This window comes from Coregonus clupeaformis, chromosome 40, assembly GCF_020615455.1.
Source record: "Coregonus clupeaformis isolate EN_2021a chromosome 40, ASM2061545v1, whole genome shotgun sequence".
Classification (NCBI taxonomy): domain Eukaryota; kingdom Metazoa; phylum Chordata; class Actinopteri; order Salmoniformes; family Salmonidae; genus Coregonus; species Coregonus clupeaformis.
Genome location: NC_059231.1, coordinates 9,499,261 through 9,511,268, shown reverse-complemented (window position 1 = coordinate 9,511,268; position 12,008 = coordinate 9,499,261). Strand labels below are relative to the sequence as shown.

Below are 12,008 nucleotides of genomic sequence, written 5' to 3'. Positions count from 1 at the left end.
GTTATCATAGTTTTAATTTGAGGTCTTTCAGGTGTTATCATAGCTTTGATTTGAGGTCTTTCAGGTGTTATCATAGATCATAGCTTGATTTTAGGTCTTTCAGATGTTATCATTGCTTCGATTTGAGGTCTTTCAGGTGTCATCATTGATCATAGCTTTGATTTTAGGTCTTTTAGCTTTTATCATAGCTTTGATTTGGGGTCTTACAGGTTTTATCACAGATCGTAGCTTTAATTTGAGGTCTTTCAGGTGATATCATAGATCATAGCTATGTTTTGAGGTCTTTCAGGTGTTATAATAGATCATAGCTTTAATTTGAGGTCTTTCAGGTGTTATCATAGCTTTGATTTGAGGTCTTTCAGGTGTTATCATAGCTTTAATTTGAGGTCTTTCAGGTGTTATCATAGCTTTGATTTGAGGTCTTTCAGGTGTTATCATACATCATAGCTTTGTTTTGAGGTCTTTCAGATGTTTTCATAGCTTTGATTTGAGGTCTTTCAGGTGTTATAATAGATCATAGCTTTAATTTGAGGTCTTTCAGGTGTTATCATAGCTTTGATTTGAGGTCTTTCAGGTGTTATCATAGCTTTGATTTGAGGTCTTTCAGGTGTTATCATAGCTTTAATTTGAGGTCTTTCAGGTGTTATCATAGCTTTGATTTGAGGTCTTTCAGGTGTTATCATAGATCATAGCTTGATTTTAGGTCTTTCAGGTGTTATCATTGCTTCGATTTGAGGTCTTTCAGGTGTCATCATTGATCATAGCTTTAATTTGAGGTCTTTCAGGTGTTATCATAGCTTTGATTTGAGGTCTTTCAGGTGTTATCATAGCTTTGATTTGAGGTCTTTCAGGTGTTATCATAGCTTTAATTTGAGGTCTTTCAGGTGTTATCATAGCTTTGATTTGAGGTCTTTCAGGTGTTATCATAGATCATAGCTTGATTTTAGGTCTTTCAGGTGTTATCATTGCTTCGATTTGAGGTCTTTCAGGTGTCATCATTGATCATAGCTTTGATTTTAGGTCTTTCTGCTTTTATCATAGCTTTGATTTGAGGTCTTACAGGTTTTATCACCGATCATAGCTTTGATTTGAGGTCTTTTAGCTTTTATCATAGCTTTGATTTGAGGTCTTACAGGTTTTATTACAGATCATAGCTTTAATTTGAGGTCTTTCAGGTGATATCATAGATCATAGCTATGTTTTGAGGTCTTTCAGGTGTTATAATAGATCATATCTTTAATTTGAGGTCTTTCAGGTGTTATCATAGCTTTGATTTGAGGTCTTTCAGGTGTTATCATAGCTTTAATTTGAGGTCTTTCAGGTGATATCATAGCTTTGATTTGAGGTCTTTCAGGTGTTATCATACATCATAGCTTTGTTTTGAGGTCTTTCAGATGTTTTCATAGCTTTGATTTGAGGTCTTTCAGGTGTTATCATACATCATAGCTTTGATTTGAGGTCTTTCAGATGTTTTCATAGCTTTGATTGTAGGTCTTTCAGGTGTTATCGTACACCATAGCTTTGAGTTGAGATCTTTCAGGTTTTATCATTGTTCATAGATTTGATTTGAGGTCTTTCAGGTGTTATCATAGATCATAAGTTTGATTTGAAAGCTCTAGTCTGAGAGGGAGATAGTGTGCTGTTTGAATCTAAGATTGTCCACCTTAGAGAGCCAGATTTCCAGGACCATATTTGACCTCTGCTCACCTCTGCTGTCTGCCTAACTGAAAGACTTGAAAGAGAGGAGGGGGATAGTTAGCTCTACTGGGAGAGAGAGGAGGGGGATAGTTAGCTCTACTGGGAGAGAGGGGAGGGGGATAGTTAGCTCTACTGGGAGAGAGAGGAGGGGGATAGTTAGCTCTACTGGGAGGGAGAGGAGGGGGATAGTTAGCTCTACTGGGAGAGAGAGGAGGGGGGATAGTTAGCTCTACTGGGAGAGAGAGGAGGGGGATAGTTAGCTCTACTGGGGAGAGAGAGGAGGGGGATAGTTAGCTCTACTGGGAACGAGAGGAGGGGGATAGTTAGCTCTACTGGGAGAGAGAGGAGGGGGATAGTTAGCTCTACTGGGAGAGAGAGGAGGGGGGATAGTTAGCTCTACTGGGATAGAGAGGAGGGGGATAGTTAGCTCTACTGGGAGAGAGAGGAGGGGGATAGTTAGCTCTACTGGGAGGGAGAGGAGGGGGATAGTTAGCTCTACTGGGAGAGAGAGGAGGGGGATAGTTAGCTCTACTGGGAACGAGAGGAGGGGGATAGTTAGCTCTACTGGGAGAGAGAGGAGGGGGATAGTTAGCTCTACTGGGAGAGAGGAGGGGGATAGTTAGCTCTACTGGGAGAGAGGAGGGGGATAGTTAGCTCTACTGGGAGAGAGAGAGGGGGGATAGTTAGCTCTACTGGGAGAGAGAGGAGGGGGGATAGTTAGCTCTACTGGGAGAGAGATGAGGGGGGATAGTTAGCTCTATTGGGAGAGAGAGGAGGGGGGATAGTTAGCTCTACTGGGAGAGAGAGGGGGGATAGTTAGCTCTACTGGGAGAGAGAGGAGGGGGATAGTTAGCTCTATTGGGAGAGAGAGGAGGGGGATAGTTAGCTCTACTGGGAGAGAGAGGAGGGGGATAGTTAGCTCTACTGGGAGAGAGAGGAGGGGGATAGTTAGCTCTACTGGGAACGAGAGGAGGGGGATAGTTAGCTCTACTGGGAGGGAGAGGAGGGGGATAGTTAGCTCTACTGGGAGAGAGAGGAGGGGGATAGTTAGCTCTACTGGGAGAGAGAGGAGGGGGATAGTTAGCTCTACTGGGAGAGAGAGGAGGGGGGATAGTTAGCTCTACTGGGGAACGAGAGGAGGGGGATAGTTAGCTCTACTGGGAGAGAGAGGAGGGGGGATAGTTAGCTCTACTGGGGAGAGAGAGGAGGGGGATAGTTAGCTCTACTGGGAGAGAGAGGAGGGGGATAGTTAGCTCTACTGGGAGGGGGAGGGGAGGGGGATAGTTAGCTCTACTGGGAGAGAGAGGAGGGGGATAGTTAGCTCTACTGGGAGAGAGAGGAGGGGGGATGGTTAGCTCTACTGGGAGAGAGAGGAGGGGGGATAGTTAGCTCTACTGGGAACGAGAGGAGGGGGGATAGTTAGCTCTACTGGGAGAGAGAGGAGGGGGATAGTTAGCTCTACTGGGAGAGAGGAGGGGATAGTTAGCTCTACTGGGAACGAGAGGAGGGGGATAGTTAGCTCTACTGGGAGAGAGGAGGGGGATAGTTAGCTCTACTGGGAGAGAGAGGAGGGGGATAGTTAGCTCTACTGGGAGAGAGAGGAGGGGGATAGTTAGCTCTACTGGGAGGGAGAGGAGGGGGATAGTTAGCTCTACTGGGAGAGAGAGGAGGAAGATCGTTCTGGGAGTTAATTCTGAGTGGTCATTTTCAGACAGGGTTTTTCCCCCGTTCTGTTTTCTTACATGCATGGTTGTCTGCCAGTCTCGTCTGCCTCAAGCCAAACATCTCCATAGAAACCACCCCAACACCCCGACAGCCAAACCTCTCCATAGAAACCACCCCAACACCCCGACAGCCAAACACACAGGTCCAGAGCATCCATCTCTCGCTCATCCACCCACCACAAAGTAGCACAGAGGATGCATCCCAAATTGCACCCAGTTCCCTATGGAATGCACTGCTTTTGACCCGAGCCCTGTTGGCCCAAAGTAATAGGGTACCATTTGTGACTAAACCTACAGCCATCCAAGAGAGAACATCCAGCAAAATCCTGACAGTTTTCTACAACAATCTCCTCTAGCAATCTCCTCTACTCTACTCTACCCTCCTCTACTCTACTCTACTCTACTCTACTCTCCTCTACCCTCCTCTACTCTGCTCTACTCTACTCTCTACTCTACTCTCCTCTACCCACCTCTACTCTACCCTCCTCTCTACCCTCATACTCACTCTACTCTACTCTACTCTACTCTACTCTCCCCTCTCTACTCTACTCTCCCTCTCACTCTCTCTCTACCTCTACCCTCCTCTCTACTCCCTCTACTCTACTCTACTCTACTCTACTCTCTACCCTCCTCTACTCTACTCTACCCTCATCTACTCTTACTCTACTCACTCTACTCCTCTACCCCTCTCTCACTCTACTCTCTACTCTCTCTCTACTCCTCTCTCTACTCTCTCTCTACTTACTCTACTCTCTACCCTCCTCTACTCTCCTCTACCCTACTATACTCTACTCTTCTCTTCTCTACTCTAGTCTACTCCTCTCTTCTCTTCTCTACTCTACTCTACTCCTCTCTTCTCTTCTCTACTCTACTCTACTCTACTCTCTCTACACTCTACTCTACTCTACTCTACTCTACTCTACTCTACTCTACTCTTCTCTACTCTACTCTACTCTTCTCTACTCTACTCTACTCTACTCTACTCTACTCTTCTCTACTCTACTCTTCTCTACTCTACTCTACTCTACTCTTCTCTACTCTACTCTTCTCTACTCTACTCTACTCTCCCAAGAGTATAATATTGGTAAGACCTGTCTGCCTCCTCCTCCAGAGTTGTTTGAGGCACGGTAGAGAGAAAGGAAAAAGACTAACTCCCAAATGGCACCCTACTCCCTACATAGCGTTAGTTTAGTCCATTGCTCATAGGGTGCCATTTGGGAGGCAGCCTAAGGTTTGGACTGAGATCAACTCCACATTTCATTCAGGTAGAGCAGAGCAGAATAGAGTACAGTAGAGTACAGTAGAGTACAGTAGAGCACAGTAGAGTAGAGTAGAGTAGAGTAGATTTCAGTAGAGTAGAGTAGAGTAGAGTACGGTAAAGTATAGTAGAGTAGAGTACAGCAGAGTACAGTACAGCAGAGTATAGTAGAGTATAGTAAAGTTTAGCCGAGTAGAGTATAGTGGAGTATAGTAGAGTATAGTAGAGTATAGTAGAGTATAGTAGAGTATAGTAGAGTATAGTTGACTACAGTGGAGTAGAGTAGAGTAGAGTACAGTGGAGTACAGCTGAGTAGAGTTCAGTAGAGTATAGCAGAGTATAGTAGAGTAGAGTACAGTACAGTACAGTATAGTATAGTAGAGTTCAGTAGAGTTCAGTAGAGTACAGTAGAGTACAGTTTAGTAGAGTAGAGTAGAGTTCAGTAGAGTTCAGTAGAGTACAGTTTAGTAGAGTACAGTAGAATTCAGTAGATTAGAGTACAGTAGTGTTCAGTAGAGTAGTGTTCAGTAGTGTAGAGTATAGTAGAGTATAGTAGAGTATAGTATAGTAGAGTAGAGTACAGTACAGTACAGTAGAGTAGAGTAGAGTAGAGTAGAGTTCAGTAGAGTTCAGTAGAGTAGAGTATAGTAGAGTACAGTAGAGTAGAGTAGAGTAGAGTAGAGTAGAGTAGAGTTCAGTAGAGTAGAGTACAGTAAAGTATAGTAGAGTACCATAGTGTACAGTTCAGTAGAGTATAGTATAGTAGAGTAGAGTTCAGTAGAGTAGAGTATAGTACAGTAGAGTATAGTTCAGTAGAGTAGTGTAGAGTAGAGTAGAGTAGAGTAGAGTAGAGTAGTGTTCAGTAGAGTATAGTAGAGTAGAGTTCAGTAGAGTATAGTAGAATACAGTATAATAGAGTAAGCAGCGGAGAGAGACTCCATGTATGGTGCTGAATCAAAAGTAGTGCACTACATAGGGAATAGTGTAGTGTTCAGTAGAGTATAGTATAGTATATTAGAGTAGAGTAGAGTAGAGTAGAGTATAGTAGAGAACAGTACAGTACAGGTCTAATTCACAACATTACTGTGTGGTGTTTCTATAGGATTATTTTCACCTTTTATATGTAGAGACAACAGAACGGGAACATATAGAATGGATGCTTGACATGCATGCAGGGACACATGCTCCGATCATAATGCTGGGGTGCAACTTTATCATGTTGGTGCCAGAGGTTCCTGATTCCCATGATACAGCCTCAGGAACAAGTTCAATACCAACAAACCTAAACCAGAAGCATTTCTCCTCTGCTTGATTATACCTTAAACAAGATTCACGTTAAGTTTTGGACCTGCATAGTTCATTAGTGTAAGACTATGCTTTGGAATGGAATAGAATCACATAATAGAATCAGGTAAATTCGTGTCTATGGACCAGTGAACGTACCTGCAAGCTGGGCAGAGCAACAAGCAGTAAGCAACAAATATTCATACAGGAAGTAGACAAACGTTCGCACAGGAAACAGGAAGTAGTCAAAGACAACAAGGCCAACTCACCAGTCATGTCAGGAGGGAATGCAGCGAAGGGTTCTGGAAGAAAGAGAAAGACTTCATTGTATTAAAAAGGCAGTGACATTCTGATCAGCATACTACAGCATATTACTACAATGTAGGCTATATTACATGGTACAGCAACAAAATAAACTCAAATCGGACGCCAATTTATGAATGTATTCCTTTCTCTGGTTGGCAGTTACTGGCCCCAATAGGAATCAGGTAAGGAGAGGACAGACAGTCATTCTTCCTTAAAGTGTCAGTCGTGTTTTAGTGAGAGTTATAAGGGGTTAAACTAATGGCTCCAAGCCTCGTTAAGAGGGGAAGGTGACTGCCCAAGTAGTTTGGCTGTGAGACTGAGAGGAGAGAGGAAGGTGGGACTGAGGAGAGAGGAAGGTGAGACTGAGGAGAGAGGAAGGTGAGACTGAGGAGAGAGGAAGGTGAGACTGAGAGGAGAGAGGAAGGTGAGACTGAGAGGAGAGAGGAAGGTGAGACTGAGGAGAGAGGAAGGTGAGACTGAGAGGAGAGAGGAAGGTGAGACTGAGGAGAGAGGAAGGTGAGACTGAGGAGAGAGGAAGGTGACTGCCCAAGTAGTTTGGCTGTGAGACTGAGAGGAGAGAGGAAGGTGGGACTGAGGAGAGAGGAAGGTGAGACTGAGAGGAGAGAGGAAGGTGAGACTGAGGAGAGAGGAAGGTGAGACTGAGAGGAGAGAGGAAGGTGAGACTGAGGAGAGAGAGGAGAGAGGAAGGTGGGACTGAGAGGAGAGAGGAAGGTGAGACTGAGGAGAGAGGAAGGTGAGACTGAGGAGAGAGGAAGGTGACTGCCCAAGTAGTTTGGCTGTGAGACTGAGAGGAGAGAGGAAGGTGGGACTGAGGAGAGAGGAAGGTGAGACTGAGAGGAGAGAGGAAGGTGAGACTGAGGAGAGAGGAAGGTGAGACTGAGAGGAGAGAGGAAGGTGAGACTGAGGAGAGAGGAAGGTGAGACTGAGGAGAGAGAGGAGAGAGGAAGGTGGGACTGAGAGGAGAGAGGAAGGTGAGACTGAGGAGAGAGGAAGGTGAGACTGAGAGGAGAGAGGAAGGTGAGACTGAGGAGAGAGGAAGGTGAGACTGAGAGGAGAGAGGAAGGTGAGACTGAGGAGAGAGGAAGGTGAGACTGAGAGGAGAGAGGAAGGTGAGACTGAGAGGAGAGAGGAAGGTGAGACTGAGAGGAGAGAGGAAGGTGAGACTGAGAGGAGAGAGGAAGGTGAGACTGAGAGGAGAGAGGAAGGTGAGACTGAGAGGAGAGAGGAAGGTGGGACTGAGAGGAGAGAGGAAGGTGAGACTGAGAGGAGAGAGGAAGGTGAGACTGAGAGGAGAGAGGAAGGTGGGAGTGAGAGGAGAGAGGAAGGTGAGACTGAGAGGAGAGAGGAAGGTGGGACTGAGAGGAGAGAGGAAGGTGGGACTGAGAGGAGAGAGGAAGGTGAGACTGAGAGGAGAGAGGAAGGTGAGACTGAGAGGAGAGAGGAAGGTGAGACTGAGAGGAGAGAGGAAGGTGAGACTGAGGAGAGAGGAAGGTGACTGCCCAAGTAGTTTGGCTGTGAGACTGAGAGGAGAGAGGAAGGTGGGACTGAGGAGAGAGGAAGGTGAGACTGAGAGGAGAGAGGAAGGTGAGACTGAGGAGAGAGGAAGGTGAGACTGAGAGGAGAGAGGAAGGTGAGACTGAGGAGAGAGGAAGGTGAGACTGAGGAGAGAGAGGAGAGAGGAAGGTGGGACTGAGAGGAGAGAGGAAGGTGAGACTGAGGAGAGAGGAAGGTGAGACTGAGAGGAGAGAGGAAGGTGAGACTGAGGAGAGAGGAAGGTGAGACTGAGAGGAGAGAGGAAGGTGAGACTGAGGAGAGAGGAAGGTGAGACTGAGAGGAGAGAGGAAGGTGAGACTGAGAGGAGAGAGGAAGGTGAGACTGAGAGGAGAGAGGAAGGTGAGACTGAGAGGAGAGAGGAAGGTGAGACTGAGAGGAGAGAGGAAGGTGAGACTGAGAGGAGAGAGGAAGGTGGGACTGAGAGGAGAGAGGAAGGTGAGACTGAGAGGAGAGAGGAAGGTGAGACTGAGAGGAGAGAGGAAGGTGGGAGTGAGAGGAGACAGGAAGGTGAGACTGAGAGGAGAGAGGAAGGTGGGACTGAGAGGAGAGAGGAAGGTGGGACTGAGAGGAGAGAGGAAGGTGAGACTGAGAGGAGAGAGGAAGGTGAGACTGAGAGGAGAGAGGAAGGTGAGACTGAGAGGAGAGAGGAAGGTGAGACTGAGGAGAGAGGAAGGTGACTGCCCAAGTAGTTTGGCTGTGAGACTGAGAGGAGAGAGGAAGGTGGGACTGAGGAGAGAGGAAGGTGAGACTGAGAGGAGAGAGGAAGGTGAGACTGAGGAGAGAGGAAGGTGAGACTGAGAGGAGAGAGGAAGGTGAGACTGAGGAGAGAGGAAGGTGAGACTGAGGAGAGAGAGAGAGAGGAAGGTGGGACTGAGAGGAGAGAGGAAGGTGAGACTGAGGAGAGAGGAAGGTGAGACTGAGAGGAGAGAGGAAGGTGAGACTGAGGAGAGAGGAAGGTGAGACTGAGAGGAGAGAGGAAGGTGAGACTGAGGAGAGAGGAAGGTGAGACTGAGAGGAGAGAGGAAGGTGAGACTGAGAGGAGAGAGGAAGGTGGAGACTGAGAGGAGAGAGGAAGGTGAGACTGAGAGGAGAGAGGAAGGTGAGACTGAGAGGAGAGAGGAAGGTGAGACTGAGAGGAGAGAGGAAGGTGGGACTGAGAGGAGAGAGGAAGGTGAGACTGAGAGGAGAGAGGAAGGTGAGACTGAGAGGAGAGAGGAAGGTGGGAGTGAGAGGAGACAGGAAGGTGAGACTGAGAGGAGAGAGGAAGGTGGGACTGAGAGGAGAGAGGAAGGTGGGACTGAGAGGAGAGAGGAAGGTGAGACTGAGAGGAGAGAGGAAGGTGAGACTGAGAGGAGAGAGGAAGGTGAGACTGAGAGGAGAGAGGAAGGTGAGACTGAGGAGAGAGGAAGGTGAGACTGAGAGGAGAGAGGAAGGTGAGACTGAGGAGAGAGGAAGGTGAGACTGAGGAGAGAGAGGAGAGAGGAAGGTGGGACTGAGAGGAGAGAGGAAGGTGGGACTGAGAGGAGAGAGGAAGGTGAGACTGAGAGGAGAGAGGAAGGTGAGACTGAGAGGAGAGAGGAAGGTGAGACTGAGGAGAGAGGAAGGTGAGACTGAGAGGAGAGAGGAAGGTGAGACTGAGGAGAGAGGAAGGTGAGACTGAGGAGAGAGAGGAGAGAGGAAGGTGGGACTGAGAGGAGAGAGGAAGGTGAGACTGAGGAGAGAGGAAGGTGAGACTGAGAGGAGAGAGGAAGGTGAGACTGAGGAGAGAGGAAGGTGAGACTGAGAGGAGAGAGGAAGGTGAGACTGAGGAGAGAGGAAGGTGAGACTGAGAGGAGAGAGGAAGGTGAGACTGAGAGGAGAGAGGAAGGTGAGACTGAGAGGAGAGAGGAAGGTGAGACTGAGAGGAGAGAGGAAGGTGAGACTGAGAGGAGAGAGGAAGGTGAGACTGAGAGGAGAGAGGAAGGTGGGACTGAGAGGAGAGAGGAAGGTGAGACTGAGAGGAGAGAGGAAGGTGAGACTGAGAGGAGAGAGGAAGGTGGGAGTGAGAGGAGAGAGGAAGGTGAGACTGAGAGGAGAGAGGAAGGTGGGACTGAGAGGAGAGAGGAAGGTGGGACTGAGAGGAGAGAGGAAGGTGAGACTGAGAGGAGAGAGGAAGGTGAGACTGAGAGGAGAGAGGAAGGTGAGACTGAGAGGAGAGAGGAAGGTGAGACTGAGGAGAGAGGAAGGTGAGACTGAGAGGAGAGAGGAAGGTGAGACTGAGGAGAGAGGAAGGTGAGACTGAGGAGAGAGAGGAGAGAGGAAGGTGGGACTGAGAGGAGAGAGGAAGGTGGGACTGAGAGGAGAGAGGAAGGTGAGACTGAGAGGAGAGAGGAAGGTGAGACTGAGAGGAGAGAGGAAGGTGAGACTGAGAGGAGAGAGGAAGGTGAGACTGAGGAGAGAGGAAGGTGAGACTGAGAGGAGAGAGGAAGGTGACTGCCCAAGTAGTTTGGCTGTGAGACTGAGAGGAGAGAGGAAGGTGAGACTGAGAGGAGAGAGGAAGGTGAGACTGAGAGGAGAGAGGAAGGTGAGACTGAGAGGAGAGAGGAAGGTGAGACTGAGAGGAGAGAGGAAGGTGAGACTGAGGAGAGAGGAAGGTGAGACTGAGAGGAGAGAGGAAGGTGAGACTGAGAGGAGAGAGGAAGGTGAGACTGAGGAGAGAGGAAGGTGAGACTGAGAGGAGAGAGGAAGGTGAGACTGAGGAGAGAGGAAGGTGAGACTGAGGAGAGAGAGGAGAGAGGAAGGTGGGAGTGAGAGGAGAGAGGAAGGTGAGACTGAGAGGAGAGAGGAAGGTAGACTGAGAGGAGAGAGGAAGGTGAGACTGAGGAGATAGGAAGGTGAGACTGAGGAGAGAGAGGAGAGAGGAAGGTGAGACTGAGGAGAGAGGAAGTTGAGACTGAGAGGAGAGAGGAAGGTGAGACTGAGAGGAGAGAGGAAGGTGAGACTGAGGAGAGAGGAAGGTGAGACTGAGAGGAGAGAGGAAGGTGAGACTGAGGAGAGAGGAAGGTGAGACTGAGGAGAGAGAGGAGAGAGGAAGGTGGGAGTGAGAGGAGAGAGGAAGGTGAGACTGAGGAGAGAGGAAGGTGAGACTGAGAGGAGAGAGGAAGGTGAGACTGAGGAGAGAGGAAGGTGAGACTGAGAGGAGAGAGGAAGGTGTGACTGAGGAGAGAGGAAGGTGAGACTGAGGAGAGAGAGGAGAGAGGAAGGTGGGAGTGAGAGGAGAGAGGAAGGTGAGACTGAGGAGAGAGGAAGGTGAGACTGAGAGGAGAGAGGAAGGTGAGACTGAGGAGAGAGGAAGGTGAGACTGAGAGGAGAGAGGAAGGTGTGACTGAGGAGAGAGGAAGGTGAGACTGAGAGGAGAGAGGAAGGTGGGACTGAGAGGAGAGAGGAAGGTGGGACTGAGAGGAAAGAGGAAGGTGGGACTGAGAGGAGAGAGGAAGGTGAGACTGAGAGGAGAGAGGAAGGTGAGACTGAGAGGAGAGAGGAAGGTGAGACTGAGAGGAGAGAGGAAGGTGAGACTGAGAGGAGAGAGGAAGGTGAGACTGAGAGGAGAGAGGAAGGTGAGACTGAGAGGAGAGAGGGAGGTGACTGCCCCAGTAGTTTGGCTGTGATTTGCAGCTGTTTATTGGCTGCTGAGGGGAGAGGGGGGAGGAGGAGGGGAGGAGGTCTGATTGAACATAGAAGCCTTATTTAGAACGGGTGGAACTCTGGAATGAATGGGTGGAATGCTGAGACAATTAACCAGAGCAGCAGCAGCAGAAACAGGGGAGTTGGATTCTCTTGGCAGGCAGGACTGACTGGGCTGACGTTGTGTTGCAAAGCTGAACTGCATTAATTGATAAGAATGTTCCCAGTCGTCTCAGCTGGCTGCAAGAAGGGAGACAGTGTGAGTCTTCTTTATACTGTTGAAAGTCATGAAGGAGAGAGTCAAATGAAGGAGAGGAGCCAGACTAGTCCTAAATGTCTAGGCCTAAATGTTGAGGGTATCCTGAGAGGGAAGGAGTCTGTATAGTAATTCCCTCTGACGACAGTAGAAGGCTGTGTTTACCAATACGAGAGAAGAGGGAGAAGGGATGTAATTAAATATAGATTAGAATGACAGCCCATGTTGGCGCGTGGCCTACTTT

General features: G+C 48.4%; 1 protein-coding gene across 3 annotated transcripts in view; it reads right to left on the bottom strand.

Moving 5' to 3' along the window:
* Positions 1–12,008, bottom strand: part of nrp2b (neuropilin 2b) — a 216,114-nt gene that overhangs the window by 28,889 nt on the left and 175,217 nt on the right. For all 3 annotated transcript variants that reach the window (XM_045212068.1, XM_041868869.2, XM_041868870.2), the window contains exon 16: positions 6,234–6,266. In XM_045212068.1, coding sequence (XP_045068003.1) covers positions 6,234–6,266 — 33 coding nt within the window. The remainder of the gene's footprint in view (positions 1–6,233; positions 6,267–12,008) is intronic.